At 36.7% G+C, this 23,544-nt stretch overlaps 1 protein-coding gene across 1 annotated transcript in view; it reads left to right on the top strand.

Moving 5' to 3' along the window:
• The first annotated feature begins 4,913 nt into the window (after positions 1–4,913).
• Positions 4,914–23,544, top strand: part of LOC109046950 (von Willebrand factor D and EGF domain-containing protein-like) — a 49,773-nt gene continuing 31,142 nt past the window's right edge. The window contains 12 exon segments of the mRNA XM_042711759.1: positions 4,914–5,924; positions 5,994–6,222; positions 7,977–8,042; positions 8,127–8,359; positions 9,499–9,588; positions 9,780–9,921; positions 10,964–11,181; positions 12,789–12,862; positions 14,470–14,746; positions 16,103–16,305; positions 17,044–17,984; positions 23,038–23,187. Coding sequence (XP_042567693.1) covers positions 5,718–5,924; positions 5,994–6,222; positions 7,977–8,042; positions 8,127–8,359; positions 9,499–9,588; positions 9,780–9,921; positions 10,964–11,181; positions 12,789–12,862; positions 14,470–14,746; positions 16,103–16,305; positions 17,044–17,984; positions 23,038–23,187 — 2,830 coding nt within the window. The 5' untranslated portion in view covers positions 4,914–5,717.

Raw genomic sequence — 23,544 nt, 5'->3', positions numbered from 1 at the left:
GTTGTAATGCTTTAGCATTTGTGCTTAAAAGTTTAGCTTGTACCCAAAAAATGTTGTGTTTGCTGACAAAACTATTGTGTGCACTCAATTTTTGTGAGAAATCAAAATACTGCTGATGGATGAGATGAAAAAAATATAGCAATAATATTTTGCGAGTGAAAGCAAAAACCTTTGCTTTTGAAATTTTTCCCTTGTGCAAGAAATGACTCGGTTACGTATGTAACCCTCGTTCCCTGAAGGAGATAACGGAGACGCCACGTTGGTGACCGACAAATTGAGATGTTGCTTCAAGAGACCAATCTACTTAGAGTGTAAACTAAACGAGCCAATGTACATTGGCATGCGATGACTGCATCCAGCTGCCGCTGATCGCAGTGCGAGTATAATTAGGCAGTGGGTGCAACGCATACTCAGGTTTTTGCTGAGGAGCTGAACCGGTGACCCGGCAGTTCAGCAGGTGGTACAGCAGCTGTGGCGATGGAACATGACATCTCCATTCCCTCCTTCAGGGAACGGGGTTACATATGTAACCGAGACAATCCTTTTCAGTCGGTCACTCTGAGTCACGTCAGTGACAGACGAATTGGGATCCCTACCAAAAACGCCATGGTTGCTGCCCCTTCCAGCACCCATGCACCTGCACCCCCCCCCCAGCGGCAATTGGGGCAGAAAATAGGACAGGGATTACGTGGAGAGAGTCTATTACTGTTGTTCCACCAGACCCATGCAGTAAGACCTATTGGATAACACTGGGAAAGTGTACCCTGTCCAGGGACCCTGCAGAATCCACATCCTGCTCGCAGGGAGGTTTCATGTCAAGATTACACATATGGACTGGGCCTAAAGTGCAGTCGAACATGTGGAATGTCTCTGAGGTGGCTCCAGCCCAGTTAGGAGGGATACAACACTGGTAGGGACGGCAGAGACTCAGGCTCACTGTGGTAAACGCATACTTGCACAGGCCCCGGGGCTAGCTGTGCACCAATGCATCCATGCCAAGGGTTCCCTCGGTCATGGAATAGAACAGCTGGCAATGGGACGTGTCTGGAGAGGCAAAGCACCCAACGGGGCAGTATGTGCTTGATAGCCTCCATCTGCTTATGGGCAGCTGAGAACTGGTGGGCAAAGCTCTCGACAGCATCGCCGAAATGGCCGGCCTAAGAGATAGGGGAGTCAAGAAAACGATATTTGTCGGTCTCCCATATATCCGCCAGGTTCAGCCAGAGATGCCGTTCTTGGACCACCAACATGGCCATCGTCTGACGCGGGGTTTAGAGAGAGATATTGTTTTTGGACCACCAACATGGCCATCGTCTGACTAAGGAGCGCACAGTAACTTTTGTCGCTTGTAAGGCGGTGCCATGGCGTTCAGGGCAGAGGCAGCCTGTCCAGCGGCACCATAAGCCTTGGCCATAAGCACGGATGAATGGACAAGAACTTACAGTGGTAGAATGGGGTTAGCGGTTTAGGTGTAAGGGTTTATTGGATACTTTTGCATTGGGAGACGCGGGTTACCCCTCCAGGTGTAAGCGCTCCTTGGACACAATTGAATATCGAGGGTAGTGAGGGAGGAGGAGGTCCCAAACCAGTTTCCAGCCAGAAAAAGGTGCCTTCCCTATCTGGTCTCCTGACCGCCTTGGCAGCCCAGGAAAGCATAGCCGTCGATTCTGGGTCAGGCTCGGGCAATGCTACTCTCTTCCCGAAAGGGGAAACGCAGCCAAGTCCTCATCCCCAGACTCCAGCTCACACTCTGATGCCGCAGTCGATATCTGGTCATCTGGAGGAGCACTGAATGAAACGGTCGGACCCCTGTACAAGGAACCGACATGTTCACCCAGCAGCCCCACAGCTTGCGGCGTGCTAGAAGAGTGGGGGGCCCACAGAGATTCCCTTGGCGGGTTTACCCCCACTGTAACCCTCTGGCTACCCCTGACTATTCACTAAAGTAGCCCTCCTCTGTGGAACAGAAGAGCGACTAGATTGGGGCATAGGTAAGGGGACGGCACCTGCTTTGATGTGTTGGAGTCTCAGCTGCAACATAGCGATGGTCATACCACCACAATGACGCATGACTCATCCATGAATGCAGCTTCAGCATGTTCAAGGTGCAATGACATCTTTAAAAAGAAGCAATGTCACACCTGTGTCTTGCACCAGCACCAGGCGTTAAAAAAGCCTCTTCCCCAGAGCGCTCGTTGACTCGTCAGAATTCCTCCCAGATGAAAAGGCAGAGCAGAACAATAGAACCACTCGACTCCGAAGCGAAAAGCTGAATATGTGTTGCACCCGCTGCCTAATTATACTCGCGCTGCAATCAGCGGCAGCAGGATGCAATCATCGCATGCCAGTTTACATTGGTCGTGTTTAGTTTACTCTCGAAGTAGATTGGTCTCTCAAAGTGAAATCCCAATTTGTTGGTCACCGACGTGACTTGGAGTGACTGACTGAAAAGGAACTATATTTCCCTCGCAAAAGTATTACCACCAAGTAACGTTTGCTAACAAAACTTGAGTACTCAAAATGCGAACTCAAAAATTGTGATTGAAATAAAGAGGGGGAAAAACTATAATTTGCTTGCAAAAGTTGTGCGTTCCCCACAAGAAACTTTGCATTTGCTCTCAAAACTTTTTGCGTTCTCGCAACTTTTTTTTAAACTTATGTGAGCAAGCATGTAAATGGTGATGGAAATGGGAGGAAAACTATATTGAAATAATTTTGTAAGTGAATGAAGTTATTATTATTATTTTTTTTTCAATTATAATGTTACTTTTTTGTTTTCTTATTAAAACTTTATCTTACAAATACTTTTTCCATTTATTTTTAGTTTGGGCTGAAAACATTTGCGTCTTGTGCATGTATTTATGTGCTTTTCCTTATGTTATTTATTAAGTTTAAACCCATTCGAATGATGGCTGAGGTGTTTCTGTTGTTTGGTACACTTCAGGATGGATTAGCTTGATATGATCAGTGCATTGGCTTGTGGTTAATTAAGACACCAGTGTATAGGTACAAGGTTTGACCACATATGTGACCCTGGACCACAAAACCGGTCTTAAGTTGCATGGGTATGTTTGTGGCAACAGCCAAAAATCATTAGAATATTAAGTAAAGATCATGTTCCATGAAGATATTTTGTGAATTTCCTACTAAATATTAAATATATCATTTGGTTTTTTTTATATAAGTAATATGCATTGCTAAGGACTTCAGTTGGACAATTTTTAAAGCAATTTTCTCAATATTTAGATTTTTTTGCACCCTCAGATTTCAGATTTTCAAATAGTTATATTTCGGCCAAATATTACCCTATCCTAATAAACCATACATCAAAGGAAAGCTTATTTATTCAGCTTTCAGGTGATGTATAAAATTCAGTTACAAAAAATTGACACTTTGCAAAAAGTGTCCATGTCTAATCTGAAGTTTTCAGTGGAATTCCCTGGTGTGGAAGTGTTTGAAATCTATACCGGCACAAAGTCAACAAATTAACTGGGCGATCTGAGGTGTTTACCCAGCAGTGCTGCCCCAGCTTTGGTTTGAGGGCTGAAAACACAAGTGTTTGTGCAACCTTTGACCTTGCGTAGCAAGACTAGACTGTGATTGTTATCCCTGCAAGTACAGACGAAGACCAAATGTGGCTTACTCTGTTAAATGTGACCTTCTGGCATAACTTATATGCTCAGATCTTTTCAACTGACGAAATTTCTGTTCTGTTTCTATAAGATGGATTTTTGGTGTGATTTTTCTTTAAGGTTGAATTAATCTGCACTTTTCTTGCATGTTGTCCATTTTTATTATCATTTTATTTATAATAATTTCTAATATTTATTATTTTATTTTAAAGCTTTGATGCCCACTTTACCATTGCCTATTTCGTTTGCCTCTGTTGTGTCACTTTGCTGTTGTATTTTTTTTTAACTGTTGCGATGTTATATTTCTGTAGTCACTTATTTTAATTTACATTTGCAATGTCACTTTTCTGATGTCTTTTTTATTTTATTGTATTGTGTTTTATTTTACAGTTGTGATGTCACTTTTTATCATTTTTATTTAATTTTATTATATTGTATTTTTACAGTTGCAATCTCCCTTGATATAATTTTCATTTTATTATAATTTCATTTTACAGTTGTGATGTCACTTTGCTGTTGTCACTTTTTATTGTTTTCACATTTAATTTTTATTTAATTAATTAAATTTTATGCTTGGAATTTCACTTAGCTTTTTTTTCAGTTATGATGATGATAATGATGATTATGATTTTACCGTAAAACGAATCAAACTACACAGTGAATATTTCAAACATATGTCTTTCCTGTTTGTTTGATTTGTTAATGTTTTATTTTTTAGTGGAAAGTGAAACTAGGTATGTGTTTTTGTTTTTATTTTATTTTTATGTTTGAGACCTTGAAACTCCATTACATCCCCTTAAGAAACGTCCCCTCAAATCATCCCTCCCCACCAAACCATTATTAAGAATTTATAAAATGAACACTTAAATATCTTTATTTTCATCTTGCCCCATTACATCTCTAAGAGTAAAGTTTAGGACATAATTGCAGAGTAATGATCCTTGAATTAGGCTCGAAAGAGCAGGGCATTATGGACTCTAAACCAGCCGAAACATGATCTCATCAGTGCTCCAGTGGGGCAGAAAGCCCTCTCAGCCTGGCCTCGTCTTCCCTCTGGAAAGCAGACACGATAAGAGAGAGATTTTCTGTTCTTTTCCACTCCGGTCAAAGGTCACCTGCCCTTATTCTTTATGAGGACTTTCAGATGGTTAGTGGAGACGTTCCTTTGAACAAAGTCTGTATTTGAGACTTCACTGAGAGATGTAGGTTAATAATAGTAATATTTTTAGATGAAATATAATATTTTTAGATGAAATATTTAGATGAAAATGTGAGTGCTTTCCTGTGCAAAACTTGTTGTCAAAATGTTAGCGTTGCTATGTGGTTGCTGAAGTGTTCTAGATGCTTTTAGATGGTTTATTACTTTGTCCAGGACTCTATAATGTCTCTGTACTGTATATCTTTTTAAGACCATATTGCCATTGTAGACCCTGGAATCTAGTATATAATATCTGCTATCTGCCCTCTATCAGCTTCCCATGTTCACTGGTAGAGATGGCATGACATCTGGCACAAGCTTTCTATTAGCATGTTCAGGGGGAGCATTAGAGGATTAGCAGTGTACTGCTAGCCTTAGGCGTCCTCATACAAAAAGTGAGACAGGTCCTGTCGATCTTCCTTCCCCTCATAATTTACCGCAATAGTGACATCTGACCCACTTTGGCTCTGAGATACATGAAGGAGAAGGGTAAGGTGTTACAGATGTGCTGTCTGAGGAAATGGCAAGGGATTAAAAAGGTTTTAGCCTGAAAGTCAAACGTCTATTTTTGTCCCTCCGTTTTGCCGTGAGACCTGGACACACATAGCCGAATCTGCTGACCTTTGCGGCATAAAGTTAGGAGCAAGGAAAAGGGGGTTAGATAAAGGTGCGTTATTTTTACCCCAGACAAAACGTCCGCCACTGAGGAGGTCACGTTAACCCCCTTTTGGGTTTTAATGAACCTGAGTGACGTTTTCAAGCCACTGTAATGACACAGTTTTCGACCTTCTTCCTCATTGTGTTCTGAGCGCTGACCTCTGTCTTTGCCGAAAGGTTGTTTTAAGCTCTTTTATGAATATTAAAGTTGTAATTCCATCCTTTGTTTGATGGTGTCCTTGATTCTTCCAGCTCCAGAGTGCTATCCGGGCGGATACAGGACCTTGAAGAATGCATATCGTAGCGTTGATTTCGACTCTACTGAACTTCAGAACACTGCGATGCGGGATCTGATCTGTGACCATTCGCTGCCGCCCGGATGGTACCGATTTTCCATAAACAACAAACCTGCGGAGATGCCGACCCGCTGTGTTGAGGTGAGCAGTTGTCGTTAGTTCTGACTGCTTTCCAAACTGCAGTTTCTTGAGCTCCGTCTCTTTTTGTAGATGAACCGCTGTGGGACGCAGGCTCCGGTGTGGTTATCTCTTAAGGACAGTTCTCTTCCGAGGCCCGGAGAGGTCAAGCAGCTCTCAGCCTGTGCCACATGGCAGTTCTTCCATGGAAGCACCAAAGATTGCTGCCTTTTTCGTATCCCAATCTCGGTCCGGAATTGTGGGGTGTTCCTTCTGTACTATCTGCAACCAACACAAGGTTGCATGGGATACTGTGCGGAAGGTATTATAACGTGACTTGTTTTTTGATGGTTTTTGTTTCTGAAATTACTTAAACAATGTATTATTATTATAGGTTAATGCATCACATGACTGATCTGCCAAGAAATTAAACGAATAAAAACAGCATTTATTTATTTATTTATTTATACTAAATAGAAAATGTTATGACAAAATGTATTTTAGTATCAAAAAACTTTTCTATCAAATACAATTCCTAATCAATTTTCACTTTTTATTTGACATATCTTATTATATTAAAATAATGTTTATTTGATTTATTTTTAAATATTTATTTTATTATTATTTGATTTATTTAATTATTTAATTCATTTAAATCAGCATAAATTATAGGTATATCGACAAATACTACCATGATGTATAGTAATTTTTTTTTTCTTTACAGTGATGACTTTTTTTTTTCAAAATGAATTTGTTGTATTTTTTTTTTCAATTAAAAAAATGTATTTAAAAAGTCTTAATGCTAAATATATATATATATTCTGATTTTGTCGTGAGACCACAAATTAGAGGTTTGAAATGAAAAGGCAGCATGAAAATTGCATTTGATTTGGATTCTAGTGACAATTCACCTGTAATAGACTTTAAAACAGCAGGACTTGCACCACTAGAAGTAACAATGAAGAGTTTCTTTTGGCCCGTTTATAAGCACATCTGTAGATGTTCTCTGCACAACATCCCAGTGAGAAACTGCCATCTCATTTGTAGTGGGTGATCAATATTTCTCTTTTTCAAGCTGTGTTTCCTCTCACTTTTTCAGACATCTCCTAGATCCGTATAAATGACTGTATCATCAAACATGTGTGCCAGTATTTGGGTCATTTTTAGTTTAGGGTCAGTTTCTGGCGACTGAAGTTCTGCAGGGCAGCAAATCAGATTACTGGTTTCATGTAGCAATATTTCACAGATTTATGACACTTCCGTGATTTAGGATGAAAGAAACCGTTTGGGTTTAGAGTTTTGGCAAGGCATGAAAGTCAGGGCTTCGTTCCACATAACTATATATTATTTAAAGTGACATATAAGTTAGACTGAATACTCTGACACAAAATTAAGTTCTAAATGATTGATTGATCGATCGATCGATCGATTGATTGATTGATTGATTGATTGACACATTTTTAATACATCACTGGACTGATCTGCAAAAAGTCCTAAACAAATGATTTATTTAATAAAACCACAATTATATATTAAATTGCATCTGTTCATTCATTCATTCATTCATTTATTCAATACAAGTAAAAACAAGTCATGTTATGCATACAAATTATTATTTTTATTTAATAAAAACAACATGTATAGATTAAACATTAATTTGTTTGTTTATTTACACCATAAAAGTATAAATATAAAGTTTTATACATCATAGGACTGATCTTTTGTGAAAAAAGGCATAAATAAATAAATAATTTGTTTAATAAAAACAAATGTATATTTTATTTAAATATAATTTTCTAAATACATTTTATTTATTTATACTACAAAATTATAAACAGGAAGTGTTATTCATCATTGGGCAGCTGGTCTTCTAGAAAAATGGTTTAAATAAATATTATTTTATTTAAATATAATTTTCTAAATTCATCATATATTAATATATATATATATATATATATATATATATATATATATATATATATATACAGGTTCAATTATATTTATTGATTTATTTATTCTATGAAAGTATAAAAAGGAAGTTTAATGACTTTGTTGTTGATTGTTTTGTTTTATTAGTTGCTTCACCATACACACCTAAATCGTGTCCACCTGGTGAAACCAACGTTAACGGCGTTTGTAAGGGTACGTTTTTAGATTAATAGTTTAGTTTATTACATCTCTGTATTTCTATTTCATCTCATGACCTTGTTTTTCTCCTCTGTGAAGCAAATATCCCCTCACTACCCTCAAAACCTGTGGTGACCGCAGAGCTGGTCGGCAGTAGCGTCCACCTCCGCTGCTCCTTCACTGGGGTGACGTCCATGTGGCCGGTGGGGTATCAGGTGGTGTGGGCCAGATACTCCTCCAACACCATGAAGGTGGAGATCAGACGAGACACAACGATGAGACTGTACTCACTGGTGGAGATGGACGGAGTTCACTTCAGACTCGGAGAAACGGTAAAGAGACGATTGTAGAATGTGGTTTTCATGTAAAATGTCATTTAGAAAGTCAAATTTTGCTTAGGATTTGTTGAGAAGGATAAAAAAAGGTCTACGGTATTCAGTAAATTGCTGTAAAATTATCCAGTGTTATGCAAATACATTTTAGTGAAATCTCATTGGTCTAAAATCCTGCTGTGCATATCTACAAATTAAACATCAAATGTGTTCTGATTGGCCGTGAGTTTGCTGCTTCACGCAACATTTCTGTTTGAAGCCAAGACAATCCATTTTTTTTTTTAATATATTCAAGAAAATTTTGACCGAATTAAAATGTTTCCACCTCAAGTGAGCATATACATTTTATGCACGTTTTAAAAGTTATTCACACCTTTCAGAATTTTTCACAGTGATATACCAAAATTCATAAAAAAATAAAATAAAATAAAAATGTATAAAATGTTTTGATGCACATATAGAACATGCAATTCAAATCATAGTTTATGTATATCTTCTAACCATACTAAAATATTTACTCCTCATGCGAGCGTATACGTTTTTATTGACATAATAAAAATGTATAAAATTTTTAGCGTATACGTTTTTATTGACATCTTTTAGAATTTTTCTCTGTTATACCAAAATTCATATGCTATATCGGCTAAGCTACATCCACATATATGAATAAAATGATTACAAATTAATTCAGTTTATTTATTTGTAGTAAGTAAGAGAAAGTGTTCTTAATAATATTGTATATTATTGATTTCTATAGCTTGATCTTTCAAATACATGGATTATGAAACAAAACTTAGATTTTTGGCCTCTCAGGTTTTAATTCTAATTTTTGTTTAGTAATTAATGGTTTCTTGTATATTTATTGTTTAATTGTTGTTGTTGTTGTTAGTTTAGTTTGTATTTATTATTTTTTTTTTTTTTTTTTTTTTTAATACATTTTATTCTATGTATGAATAAAATTATGAAATAAAGATTAATTAATTTTTGTTTTTGTTTTTATTTTTGTTATTGTTTTTTTTTTTTTATATTTAAAAATGAAACCTTTCCCTGCAATAAAAGTGTACCATCATTGATTTGTATAGTTTCTAACTCTTCCCTCAGTCAGCATGACCTTCATGACAGTGTGGTTTGATTGACAGTTTTCCTGCAGCGTGTCCACCTTCCTGTTAAACTCCTCCAGCTCGCAGTCGGCGTCTAAAGAAAGCACTGGGTTTTTCGCTGGAATTAAGGTAAATCCGGTTACATCTTCATGATTATGATGGTTCATGCGTCATGCACAATGCCTGAAGCGATAATTACCAGCTAAACACATTGCAGCATTGCAAATATTATGTTGCATAATTACCCATGTCTAACAGAGCTGTATGATGGTGTTTGATTTAAACTGACTTCGGCCAATCGTCCAACACGTTTTCTGCAGTTTGTTCCAGATGTCCTGCACATCCGCGAGGATGCTAAAAAACACTTTTTGGCCATAATAGGCACAGTCCCTATTCCCTGCCATGGGTTCGAACACAACCGCCGCTGCAAAGTGTCTCTTGCTCTCAGTGTACATGAATCAGGTGTGTGTATATTAGATTCTGAGTCACTGACAAACTTGTTTGGGAATTATCACTGTTGGAAATGGCGACAATATAATTTTCCCCCCCGTTATTTTTATTATTAAAATTTTTAAATGTATGTGTTTTAATATGTAATGTTTTAATTGTATCTTTGATAAACTATTTATCTGTTTTTAATGGTTAATTGTCACATTCATACATTTTTTTTTTTTATTATTATTTGCTGACTCAAGTTACATTCATACATTTTTTTTTTTTATATTCAGAAGGAAGTTTTTATTATTATTATTATTATTATTATTATTATTATTTATTATTATTATATTGTTTATTTATTTATAGAATTTAAACACCTTTTTTATATAAATTTTAATTTTATTTATTTTTAGTTTTTAGTTTTTAAATTCATATATTTTTATTTATTATTTTAATTAATATATTTTGTTGTTTCTTAATTATATATTTGTTTTTAGTTGTTTTGTAGTTTTCATATATTCATATCTTTTTTGTTGTTTCTTAATTATATATTTGTTGCTTTGGAGAAAAACAATTCTGAAGGAAGTATTTCAGTATTATTATTATTATTACTATTATTATTATTTACCATTCTTAAATGTTTTTTGTTTGTTTTTTTTATATCTACATTTTTATTTTATTTTACAGTTTTTACAGTTTTTTTTTTTATTTGCCAACTCAAGTGCTCTGATCACATTTTATATATATATCTGAAATATGATATATATATATATATATATATATATATATATGAATATATATATATATATATATATATATATATATATATATATATGGACAGTATATATACATATATATGCATATATATATAAATTTATATTTGATATTTGTTTTTTTTTTCTTCTTTCTGAATACTGATACAAATTTGTATTTGTGTTCATAAAATGTCTTTCTTATCTTGTCATGGTTTAAGCTTGTCCTTTTCCTCTCAAGAACATTTTGTCTTTGAGTTTTTTCCGTTCATGTAAGGATGTATCTACTGATAATCTCTGTCCGAATGTCTCAGACAATGTAGTCGTGGAGGTATCAAACGTGGCCTTATCATCCTGCTCGGTTGAGCTCCTGTCTCAGCCCTGTCAAAACAACGTCTGTGCTCAGGGTAACGTGACTCTCACCGCTGTTACTGATTTCACCCGGGACGGGAACCGGGTCAGCTTCCTTTCCACTCAGCCCGCCAAAGGCAGTCCTCGCCTCTGGAGAGGTTACAACCCTCCTGCGCTGAAGGTTAGCCAAAATTTAGCATGCATGCAGATTTAATATTAGTTGCTTGAGTGGTTTTGTACTTAATTAATATCTGTAATTTGATAAGTGCTCTTTGAAATGGCCTTAAGGACAATGAAGTGCTTGAGATTCAAATATTTTTAAATTGATAATGTTTTCAAGGGGATTTTTTCTTGCTCTTCTTACAATTTGACCCACCCTGATGAACTATAGTGTGCCCTGGTGGTACACTGATATTAACCAATCATAACAAAGGTTATTTGCATGTAGAAGTCTTAAAGGTACAGTAGAAAACAATAGCCAAAGGTCGCAAACAGCACTGTTACCGTATTTTTCACACTTAAAACAAGTAAAATAAATTACAAGGAAGAACCCAAGTATCTATCAATCTATCTAGTTTTTGACAGACAGAACTTTGACAGACAGGTTTTTTTTTTTTTTTTTTTTTTTTTTTTTTAACGGGGTTCTATGAGTACCTTATAGAAAATACATAGAAAATAAAACAGCTCATATACAAATATATTTTTTTGCCTTTTCTCTTCTTTTCCCCTTTCTTTTTCCTTTTATTTATTTCTGTTTGTTGAAAATCTGATGCAGTCAAACCAAATATTAGTCAGACACCACATATCATTTTTGATGGGTTTTATTTATTTATGATTTTTTTTTTTTTTTTTATAGTGGGTGCAGGACACTATAGTTCATTCATGTAAGTGAGGATAGCAAAATAATGTAAACTGTGACATATTATACCCAAACATTCTTCATACAGTGGACTACCAGTAAAATTGATAAAAACTATGGGAGCAAAAATTCTTCAGACACTTTGACCTGACCATGTTTTGCTTAAGTGTTATCTGACATTATCAAGCTGTCATATTTTATTACCTTTTTTTAAACTATAGCGAACAAACTGTGATAATGTGTGAAATGTTGAAGGTGTCTGAATAAATTTTGGTTTGACTGTATAAAATAATTAGAAAATAAAACGGTTCATATAATATTTTGTGAGACAGTTTGACAGACATTTTTGAGCATTTTCTTTCTCTCTCTCTCTCTCTCTCTCTATGTCATACAGACAAGTAGTATTCAGCAGTGGTTAGATTTCTTTGTAACCTTCCAGATTTGAAGTATACTGTGACTCTTATAGCCTTATAGCTCTCGTAATTGACCCCTGCTGAAAGGAAGAAAGAGCCTCTAATAAGGCCGACACTGAAAGGACAGACAAGAATGTGGTAATTCAAAAGGAAAGAAACGTAAACACACATAAACCACCAGTCTTCTTAAATAATGTGTCACCACTTGCCCCAGACCACCATCTGTGTTGTCTGTAAACATGAAAGCCGCTCAGTGCCCTTTAATAATGGGAAGAGACTGTACTCTTCTGCATTATAATTAGGCTAGACCAGGCATAGCTCCGCAATTATTATCCCCATCAATAGCGTCTAAATTGCGAATGTTTTGAGGGCTTAGCAATGCTATGTTGATTACCTGTGATGGCTGCGCTGCTTTTTGTGAGTCATTTTTCTATGTAAGTAATAGAAAAATTTGCAGTGCAAATAGCTGCCAGTATGATGATTAATTACCTATTATTATTATTATTATTATTGCAGATTACAGTTCAAGATGTTCCAACAGCGACCTGTTATTCCCTAACTGACCCTCACATCATTACATTTGATGGCAGGTAAAATATTTATCAGTTTTTAGGCGAGTTACATTTATTTCTTGTAGCTCAACTGATAAAGCATTGTGATAATATAACAATAACAATGGTTCAATTCTCAAGGAGCAAAGTAAATATACTGAAAGCTTTTATTTATTTATTTGGTGTCTTCAATGGACAATTTAAATTCTAGTCTATGCATGTAAAACTTGCATAACTTATGTCAAAATAATCACAGGCGATCTAGAAGTTCTAGATCACCTGTGATTATTTTGACGTAAGTTATGCAAGTTTTACATGCATAGACTAGAATTTAAATCATTTAAAACATTTACAAGTTTTTAGAAAAGAAGGTCCTTTCTTTCTTGTAGCTCAGCTGGTAAAGCATTGCGTTAACAACTAACATCTCCAAGGTTGTGGGTTCGATTCCCAAGTGAGCACAATGAATTTACTAAAGGCTTTTTTTAGGGCTTTTATGTATTTCTTTGCGGATTTGTTTGGGTTGTTTTGAATTGTTTTGAATTGTTTATTAGTTTGTGTTAATTTTTACAGTGTTTTTTTGTATTTTGGGGTAATTGTGAAGGTATCTTTGGATTTCAGATTTGTGTGGCACAGATCTATCATTTGTACTCTTAAATTTGATTTGGTGGCAGGTACAAGTTGTTAGACAAGTTGTTTTTGTATTTTTTTATTTGTAGCTCAACTAGTAAAGCATTGTGCAGACAACTAACAATGCCAAGGATGTGGGTTCAATTCCCAAGTCGCACAATGAATTTACTGAAGCATTTTTATTTCTTTCTTTGGCATTTGCAAAGGACAATTTGAATGTTCTAGATTGCCTATGATTATTTCAACATAAGTTATGTGACTTTTACATGACAGATGCTCAAGTGGTACATTTTCAGGTAATGAGGCAGAAACGAAAAGGTCACTTTGGATTTCAGATTTGTGTGGCGCAGATTTATCACTTGTACTCTTTGAATTTGGCTCAGAAGGAGGGATCTTCATGAAAGTGTACGGGAACTGGCCTCATTAGTGGATATGTCCTTGACAGACGCTTGCTCTGTGCTACAGTTTCCTCCAGTAGAGAGGCACAAAAGGCCCGAATGGACAATAGATATGGATTTAAACACACTATAGCGTGATGTATTGAGCAATGTGTGTTTACAGCAATGCCAACACACAGAGCAATAACCGCAAAGTGTCACGGTCACCATCAAAGTAAATGATGCTGAAACTGTCCTATGAAAATTACTGCCTCGGTTTCTCTGCTCAATTTCTTGCTCTTCTTTTATCTTACAGGCCTTTTAAATAGACTCTTTCTTCCTGCCTCTCCTCCACTTCGCCATTAAGTTCAAGTAGTCCTCTGAGAGGTTGTTTTCAGCTGTCTAGTCTTTAAAGGTTGTTTAAAGAGTATACACAGAGGTTTCTGAATTTCATTTGTTTTAATCTCCGTGACTTTTTAGCACAGCAAAACAGAACTCGGAAAAGAAACAAGATAACTACCAAGCAATGTATCTCTGTCTGTGTATCTGCTAAGTTAAATATTAATTGTTCTGTTAATTAATTACATTTAATTTGTGTATTAATCATTAATACATGCGTTACTATAACCCTGTTCCACTCAGGCGCTACGAGAACCAACAAATGGGCACGTTTTTGCTCTATAAAAGCACAAAGCGTGTGTTCGAGGTCCACACAAGGCAGTGGGATTGTGGGAGTGTGGGTTAGTCTTTGGTGTGTGGCTTGTGAGTGGGGGCTTGGGGGGTCGAGGGGGTTGTGAGTTTTTGAATTTTGAATTGTGAGATGGGGGAGATGCGGGAGAACTTGTCCGTCAAGGCCTTGGGACCATCCGTGACCAATCAGATTAGGATCCACGAGACGCATCAAGGGAAGAAAGTCACGGTACAGTTAGATTCTAGTGCTGTGATAGTTAATAATAATTATTATTTGTGCTGCATAGAAAATGTAATTAATTAATTGAGTTGCTTTGTTTATTTAGGTTTTCGGGGTAACGGATCATAAGTAACATGAGTTATGTAATCAGATTACTTTTTCAAGTAACTAGTAAGTAACACATTAATTTTAAATTTACTATGATTTTTTTAAATAAGTAACGTAAGATTTTTTTTTTTTTTTTTTTTTTTTTCATTTATTCACTCTCACATATCTTTTCTGCTTGTTGAGAGAAATTGGGGGTGAGATGCAAAGGCACTTCCTTCAGACATTAATTTCACTTTTGAAAGGAGGGCCCTTACAGTTTCCAAAAAATATAACTTTTGTGTGTTTTGTTATTAAAAACCAAACAAGCAAGCCCAGTCCAAGTGACAAAAAATAAGTCAAAAGAAACTTAATGCATTACTTTCCATAAACTGTAGCTAGGTAACACAATTAGTTACTTTTTCATGGTGTGATGCAATATTGTAATGCATTATTTTTAAAAGTAACTTTCCCCAACACTGCTCACAGTATAAATATTAGATTTGACTGAATACACAATAGACTGTATGATACCTCATTGACATACAAACTCAGGAAATCTCAGTCATGCTCACTGCGAAAGGTTTGCAGTTCAAGTTTCAGTTTCTTGGTGAAATTGTCTGAAAAGTAAACACAGATCACAACTGTTTGGAAAACCTGTTTTTTCCCCCTGCAAAAAGATTTTAAAGTGCTCGGTCTCAATAGACCATCGGTCTGTCAGTGCAGCAGATGTTGTCATTGTTGCAGTGTGACACACTTTGAATGAGGAAGTGTTTTGTGATGGCTAAATTTATCTAGATTTGTAATATTCTGATGTAGACTCTTGACAAATTGCCACTAATGTCCTCACAACCAGCTGGCAGGGAAATGGGATCTTTTACTAACATGTGAATTTAGTTTATGATTGAAGTTGGGGTAAACTGAAGTTTAACTGAAGTATGATTTCAGATGTTGGATAGACTCAGTACATGCATGAGCCATGGACAGACATTGAAACACAAATATATTTTATATATAAATTAATAATAAATGAATTAATTATAGATTAAATTTTTGCAAAATTAGTAAGAAATATAAATAAACAGGTTTTTATCTTTGTAGAATTTTTCTCCATCTTTTTTTTTAAGAAAAATACATAACATTTTATTTTAATAAAAATCTGTACTTGACACTATCTATACACTTGCCTTGCATATTTAAGGGTCAGCAGGACCTGATTTAGTTTTAATGTTTAACGTTCAAAATGTAAGAATTTAGGTCATTTTCGTTTGACCCCTGCAGATCGTTTTTGCCTCAGGGGCATTTGTGCGAGCAGACATCAGTGATTGGGGAATGAGTCTGTCCGTCAGGGCTCCAAGTCAGGACTTTAACGCAACCAGAGGCCTGTGCGGGTTATTTGACCGGAACAGCCACAATGACCTCCATCATCCTGCAGGCACAAGCTACCGTGACAAAGACCTAGAGGAATTCATTCAGGGCTGGAGGTGAGAGATGCTTTTTCAACATCCATATAGTCTATATTTTCACTAGAAACGATATATGGTACTTAACTTGCTGTTGAGTTAAAGCTGGGTAATAAATCTAGTCAGAACCAAATTTGTCGTGAGGTGCGCCACTAAGGTCCTCTAAGGCAAGGCTCTTCAACTCCAGTCTGGAGAGCTAGTGTCCTGTAGACTTCAGTATCAATCCCAGTTTAACCCACTGTAAATTCTATAATTTGCAAGTAATTCACCTTAATTAGCTTAAACACCTTAATTAGCTTGTTTGGGTGTGTTTGGTGAGGGTCAGAGTTAAACTCGGGAGCACACCGGCCCTCCAGGACTGGAGCTGAAGAGCCCTGCTCAAAGGTGGATTTAACTGATAGTCCTGGTCAGAAATATGGAGCTATAATGCAGATAAGAACTATGAAAGACATAAAAATGTGCAGATATATGTGCAAAAATGGTCTCACACTTACAAACTGAAAACGTCCAAACGATGCCAAACAAGTGGGAGTAGATTGGAGACTTGGATAGCAGTTCGGTTTCAGATTAGAGTTTGCATCACCATTTAACCTTGATTTGCTCATTTTAATGTCAAATATAATTAAAGCAGAGGAAAGTCTCTAATCTAATGGGCTAACCTTTCTCGAACTCTAAATCCTCTCTTGACGCAGTGCTTGAGGGCTTAATTCAAAGGCTGATTTGAGACAGTCATATTTTTGTTTTATTTCTCCGTGTCAGGATCACGCCTGGGGAGAGCCTGTTTGACAGCACGCCACCTGCCGTGGATGAGGAGATAAAGTGGAATTTCTGTGCTTGTCAAAAGGGATACAGCCTGTCTCTCCATTCAGCACACGCCTCCGAAGGCCAATTAAACCCACCTCCCATCTCTAGCTGCCTATCTCACGATGACACAGATTACACGTCCCTGTTCCCCTTCAAAGATGCCACTGCCGAGCACACCGTTAAATCTGTCTCCACCCGTAACATCCAGAAGCGGGATACATTGGCTGAAGTGTCAGAATTAGGTGTTAAACCAAAGTCTCAGGTGTCCCAAGGTCTGGCAGAGAACTCTCCTTCTGTAGAGGAGTTAGAACTGGACTCATTATTTAAAGTTGACACTCCTCACATGAATAAATCGAAGGTGCCCTTACCAAGCACAGGTGGAAGGCCTAAGAGGCAAACCCTTGACTTTCTGGCCGTTTACACTGTCCAGGCCCTAAGCCAGACCGACCTCGAAAGTTTTGCCTACTTCTTTCCAGATGACCACCGCTCTTACAGCCGTCCAGCTGCCCACCCTTCCTGGCCGACACCTAGTGGCCTCACTTCTGTCAAAGCTTTGGAGGTCTGCCAACTGGCCTTGGCGAACTCAACCATGGGCACAGTATGCAAGAGTCTGCTGGGTCAGCGCCTGGAAGAAGCTGTGGATCTCTGCATCCTGGATCTTCAGTTGAAAGATGATTTGGCCTGGGAGGATGCCCTTGTACCCTTCCTGGAGAACGAATGTGAGCGGAAGTGGTTGGAGAACCGGACCCAGCGTTCTCAGGAAGCTTCCAGATCATTGGAGGATATTGCAACAGCCCTACGTTGTCCGAACTTCTGTAATTTGAATGGGCAATGTGTAGAGTGGGGTTGTCAGTGTTATCCAGGCTACAGCTTTTATGACTGCAGTCTTACTATCAGTAAGTGATCATTTTGACATCTGACTGTTGCTTCAAATGTGGTCCCCAGGGATCCTTGATTATCAGAAACACCCTGGGCTGAAATTATGGCAAAATAGCTATCATATGGGCAAGCTAGCCATATGGGGTACTGCAACATTTTTTGTGTGACGTATCTGCAGGGGGTTTGAATAGGGAACACAGTTGTGGATCAAAGTTGTCTTTGAGGCTTTGCTCGGAAGGCTGGGGAATGTCTACCATTGTTCTTACTCGCTCTCGACATGATGGAGTCTCATCCATCAGTCCCATTCAGCAATTTCTCATTGTGTTTGCAGGCATCGATCTGTAAGTAGATGACTGTCTAGTGTAATGTGATGTTGTATCTCTATGGGTCAGTACTTTCGCTGCTTTTTAGGCCAAATGTGTGTAATTAAAATCCTGCACATTGGCACAAGTACAGTGTTCACTACAGCTGCCATTAACAGATGGTGGCCAAGGTGCCAGAGCATTTCTGTGGCATTAGATGAAATTTTTTCCTGTGCCAGCTCTTTTCATCAAGTATATATTTTTAGTGTCTTGTTGTCTGCTGTACGCTTTCTTTTCCTTTTAATTATATTTTGCTCTGGATGCTGTTGTTATATATTCCTTGTCCTTACAATCAGCAAAGAACAATTTCCTACTCCCTCAAGCATGTCTTCAAAGAAACCGCAGATGGCGTGTGATTGGGAAAGTGTGCTTTTTATTGATTGTGTGAATTATTTGAATTGTTGCATGGAACTCCTTTTCTAACGGAAAAGGCATTGAGTGTGTTTATCGACTGATTTGGTTTCTGGCAATTGCGGCGAGGGCTCAGAAGTGCCATTAGCTTTCCCACCCAACCTTCATATCAATGAGATATTGTTATGCAGGTATGCTAACGCCTGGCTTTGTGCCAGACGCCCATACCGGCTCTCTGATTAGCATTGGGATCTTTTTTAAGCCGCTGTCTCCCTCGACGTTTTTTGCATGCTCCCTGGGGCTGGCTTGGTGACGAAATGGGAGTTTTAACACAAATTAGCGAGCAGATTAGGAGCGCTAGAGAGGGCTTTTTATCACAGACTGACGTTTTTCAACCTCTCCTAGAGCCAGCTCTGATTTATGGTAACAACGCTAGGATCAACGTGCAAGGTAGTACAGGGAGGACCGCTAGATAAATCTGCTTAATTGCCCAACTGATCATCGGCTAATGCCTCTTCCACATCTGGGAGCACCATCCATTAGTGTTTTTTTTTCTTTTTCGGTTTGGCCATGACATATGGCTAAGCATATTCAGTTGACTTTATTTCCATTTCATCTAGTCAAATGTGGATTTTTGCAGGGCTTCACTTTGTTCGTGTCCACATTTGGCCCTCATGATTTCTAAACATTGTTGTTAGCATGTTAACATGCACCATTTATTTCTGCTGAATGTAGCCTGTATACTGTGTACTGTATGCAGATTTTTTGTCTGGGTGACCTACTACATTAGCCAAAGAGTGGAGTAAATGCACTGTGTCCCGCAATGCACTGTGCTCAATCTGACCATCCATTTCCAGATTGACGAATGACCTGAAAATAATTACTGCTGTTACCTTTTCATCACTCGTTATTTGATAGGATGGCCAAAATTTAAGATACTTTTTACACAGAGTTAAGAACTTTTCAACACAGGTGTTCTAGCTAATGCACAGAACTGTGGTGCTCATTTGGACAATGTGACTTCGAAATTTGCTCTTTTCTCTATTATACTACAAATAAAAATGGCAATAATGTCAAAAATAGAATATTAATAAAAGCAAAAATTAGAAATATGAATGGTATAACAGGACTAATACAGCTCCATGACCCTCTTAAAGAAACAGTGCACACCAAAATCACACATCTGTTCTGTCATTATTTACTAACTCTCATGTCATCCCAAAACCGCATGGTCTTTTTTTTTTTTTTTTGAAGATTATGCAGCTCTTCTCATTGTACAATTAGAGTTCAAAGTGATGTGTCAAGCATGATGAACAACAAAATAACATAATACGAGTTTGGAATAACATGAGGGTGAGTAAATAATGACAGAATTTTAATTTTGTCTGAATGGTTCCTGTAGTATACAAATGGCGCATCCTGGCTACATTTTCAGTCCGTGTGTTTATTAGATTCACCTCAGTGTTGGAAAATGAGAGGGAAAAGGAACCAAAGGGATTCAATTTCAATTTTCGCACAGGCCAGAAAACTGCACATCACATATTCTCCTCAGTCTTTTGGCACATTTTATGCTGTTACTGCCAACATGTAGGGTGTCCGGGAACGAAGCTCTACTACTTTTTATTTCGCATAATTCCAGGAAGAGTGAAAATCAAGTCCATAGAAAAGGCAATCAGACCAGATTCAATACCTGTGCATGTTTGGGTTTCATTCAGTAGTGGAACAATCTGAAAAACCTCACTTCTGCCTTCATTCAGCTGTGAGGCAGGGGTCACATTCTGCAGAAAGGACTATTCTTAGATTCATCTTTTCTTTTTTTTTTTAATTCAGCAGGTTCAGTGAGTCATCCCATCGCTCCTCATTTATCATTTCTCTTCAAACATAAAGCACCAGCATTCGCCCTTGTGGCAGAGATTAAAAACTCCTGAATATCTCAAACGCTCCCTTCCTGGCTGGTCAGGGACAGTGTGTGAGAGTGTGTATGTGTGTGCGTACACTGCGTCAGTGCTTGAGGCTTGTCTGGTTCAGATCTGCATTTTAGGCACTCGGGAGCAGAGTGAATCATGGGAAAATCACCTCACTGACCTGCTGAGCTGGAAATTTTTGATCTCCAAGGCGATAAGGAAGGTTTTTGAGTGGCACTCCTGCAGTAAGAGTGAAGGGTTTTTTTGTTTTGTTTTGTTTTTTTTAAGGTTCATGTTTTTGTGGCTTGTTTTGAAGCCATGATGACAGCTAATATCATTTTAATTATTTGCTTATTGATTTTCACATGATCTTACATAACATGGTAATTGTTTGAGTAGGAGATAACAAGAATAATTGAAATGGGGAAACAGGCCATGTGCATTTTGGAAAGTAAAGTCAATTTCTATATGATTTGCAACATTATATGATATAATATGACATATATTGTAGTTTATAATTATACATTTTTAGAAATATAGATATAATTTATATTGCGGACTATATGTAGATAAATGCATAAAAATATGCAAATTTTGGAAAGGTAGTTGTTTAAAGTAAATTTCTATATGGTTTTAAACAGTTTATCGGATATTGCCATTAAATGTTAATAAACTGCATCTATATAATAGATTTATATTATAGTTTATTCTTAGACATTTTTAGAAATACTTGAATGGAATATATATGAAAGGCGATATCTTGATAAATAAAAAATTAAATATGCAAATATGCATGCAAAAAAGAAACTCCTTTAAAAAGTTCTTGAAAAATACAGTATCAAATAATACTTTTAATATTTTTTAATATATATATATGTGTGTGTGTGTGTGTGTGTGTGTGTGTGTGTGTGTGTATTATTTTTATTATTTTTAAGCTAACAAAACATTTATTGTTTTTTTTTTTTTTTAATATCAAATGTGTCTTCAATTTGTCTTATAAAAAAAAAAAAAAACAATGGTCTCTGTCTTTCCTAGGGGGCCTTTTTTTTTTTTTTTTTTGGTAATTATTTTTATTATCACTTTTTTACCAAGTGTAAAATTATACAAAATAAGACCATCTGGAGGAGGTTCTTTGATGAGGCTAAAATTAATTAGCACTCACTCTGTGCTTAATTGTTCTCCTCCGAGGACCATTTTCTCTGATAACTCTCATTGTTTTCCTTCTCCATTTTTAGATATTTACTACACTTCTGCCTTAGTTTAGCATCCCATCCCAGTACATCCATTTTTGTTTGTGTCACAGATATGTGATTTAAATAGACTTCCACCCTGCGGAGATCCAAACGTAAGGTTATGCTCTGGTAATAAAAACACTGATTTGAAATGAGCCGAGATGGGAGGGATAATCGCATTAATCAAGCATAATGCAGCCACAGTACAGTCATCTCTGCCTGTCGCTGAAACTATATTAAATGTTCTTGTGTTTTATAAGGCCTAAGAGACGCCCAAACAAGCTCGTGTTTACTCATTTGCATTATTCAACAAGCTCAGTTATGGAGAATCGTTATTTTCCCCAGCTCTAATTATACTGTAATATTGGCGAATAAATCTGTTCTGTTTAATGACAAACACAGACTGGCAAGGTCAGAATCCAGCAGTCTGATGTATTGTATAGCTTAAAGCCGGTATTGTTTTGTTTGTTTGTTTGTTAGCGGCGATGTACTTGGAAATGACTTTCGTTTGCTGTGACTGCGTCTTTCAAACTGCCGGTGTTGCATTTTTCCATTTGAGACTCGTAAACTTTATTTATTGGTGGTTTTCGGGAAGGACAGTGCATTTTCAAGAGCGCACATTATTAAATACTTCACATAAATTTACAATGGAGTTTTCAGGTTTAACAAGACTCTCATAGTGCCTTTTCAATGAATCAACAAAGAGTAGACGGTAGACTGTCATTTTTGCTGGCTTATTCGACTGAAAGGCTTTTTCTGTGAGGTTTTGTATGAGGTTGTTGAGTTGAATGACAAAGAACACATTGGTTTTGACCTTGTGACCCACAAAAGTCTGGACTTTTTCCATTTACTCCTTAAATTGCTTTCTACCGAGCAAGGGTGTGTATATACTTGTGTGGGTTTGGTTGTGTTGAATGAGCATACACATTCAGTGTTCCTGTGGCTCAGTGGTAGAGTGTTGCGTTAGCAGTGCAAAAGGTTGTGGGTTCGATTCCCAGGGAACACATGTTAGGTAAAAAATGTTAGCATGAATGCACTGTAAGTCTGCTAAATGCATAAATGTAAATGACAGGCCACACCCCTCTGTTTGGCCACGCCTCTAGAGACTTGAAGTTGCTGTGGCAGCCACAACTAGTGTATTTGTATTTGGACAAACCCCTAAAATGTGTACTTTTGTTCAAATTATGTGTTATAAATTGTCGGTTTCTTTGGTTTCCTCAGGTCAGCCAATAGAAATCACCGATCTGGAGAACGGCGGTTTGTGTGACGTACGTGAGTTCGATTGTGACAGCGTGAGAGTTTTCGGGTTGGGATTCATCGACTCACCTGACCTAGCATGTCTTGTGATCAGATTAAAGGTGAGACACGGAACGATGTCACTTGTGTTTATTAGGCAAATTATATAGAGAAATTTAAATATTTTGTATTTTATAAAACTTTTAGTATTAAATAATTATATAATTTATTGATTACAATATTTTAATAATATATTAATTATTTACTTTATAATGCACTATATATAATAAATAACTAATATTAAAATATTAGTATTTTAATAATAAAATATCTTTCTCTCTCTCTTTCACTCGCTCTCTCTTTCTGTTTATTGTTTGTATTATTTAATAAAACAAATAAATTATAAATATATAATAATAAATAAAGTATAATTTATATATGAGAGAGAAATTGTGTATTATTTTATAAAACTTGTAATATTTTAATAATTTA

Source organism: Cyprinus carpio, chromosome A22, assembly GCF_018340385.1.
Source record: "Cyprinus carpio isolate SPL01 chromosome A22, ASM1834038v1, whole genome shotgun sequence".
NCBI lineage: Eukaryota > Metazoa > Chordata > Actinopteri > Cypriniformes > Cyprinidae > Cyprinus > Cyprinus carpio.
This window is presented reverse-complemented; position numbering and strand designations above follow the sequence as displayed.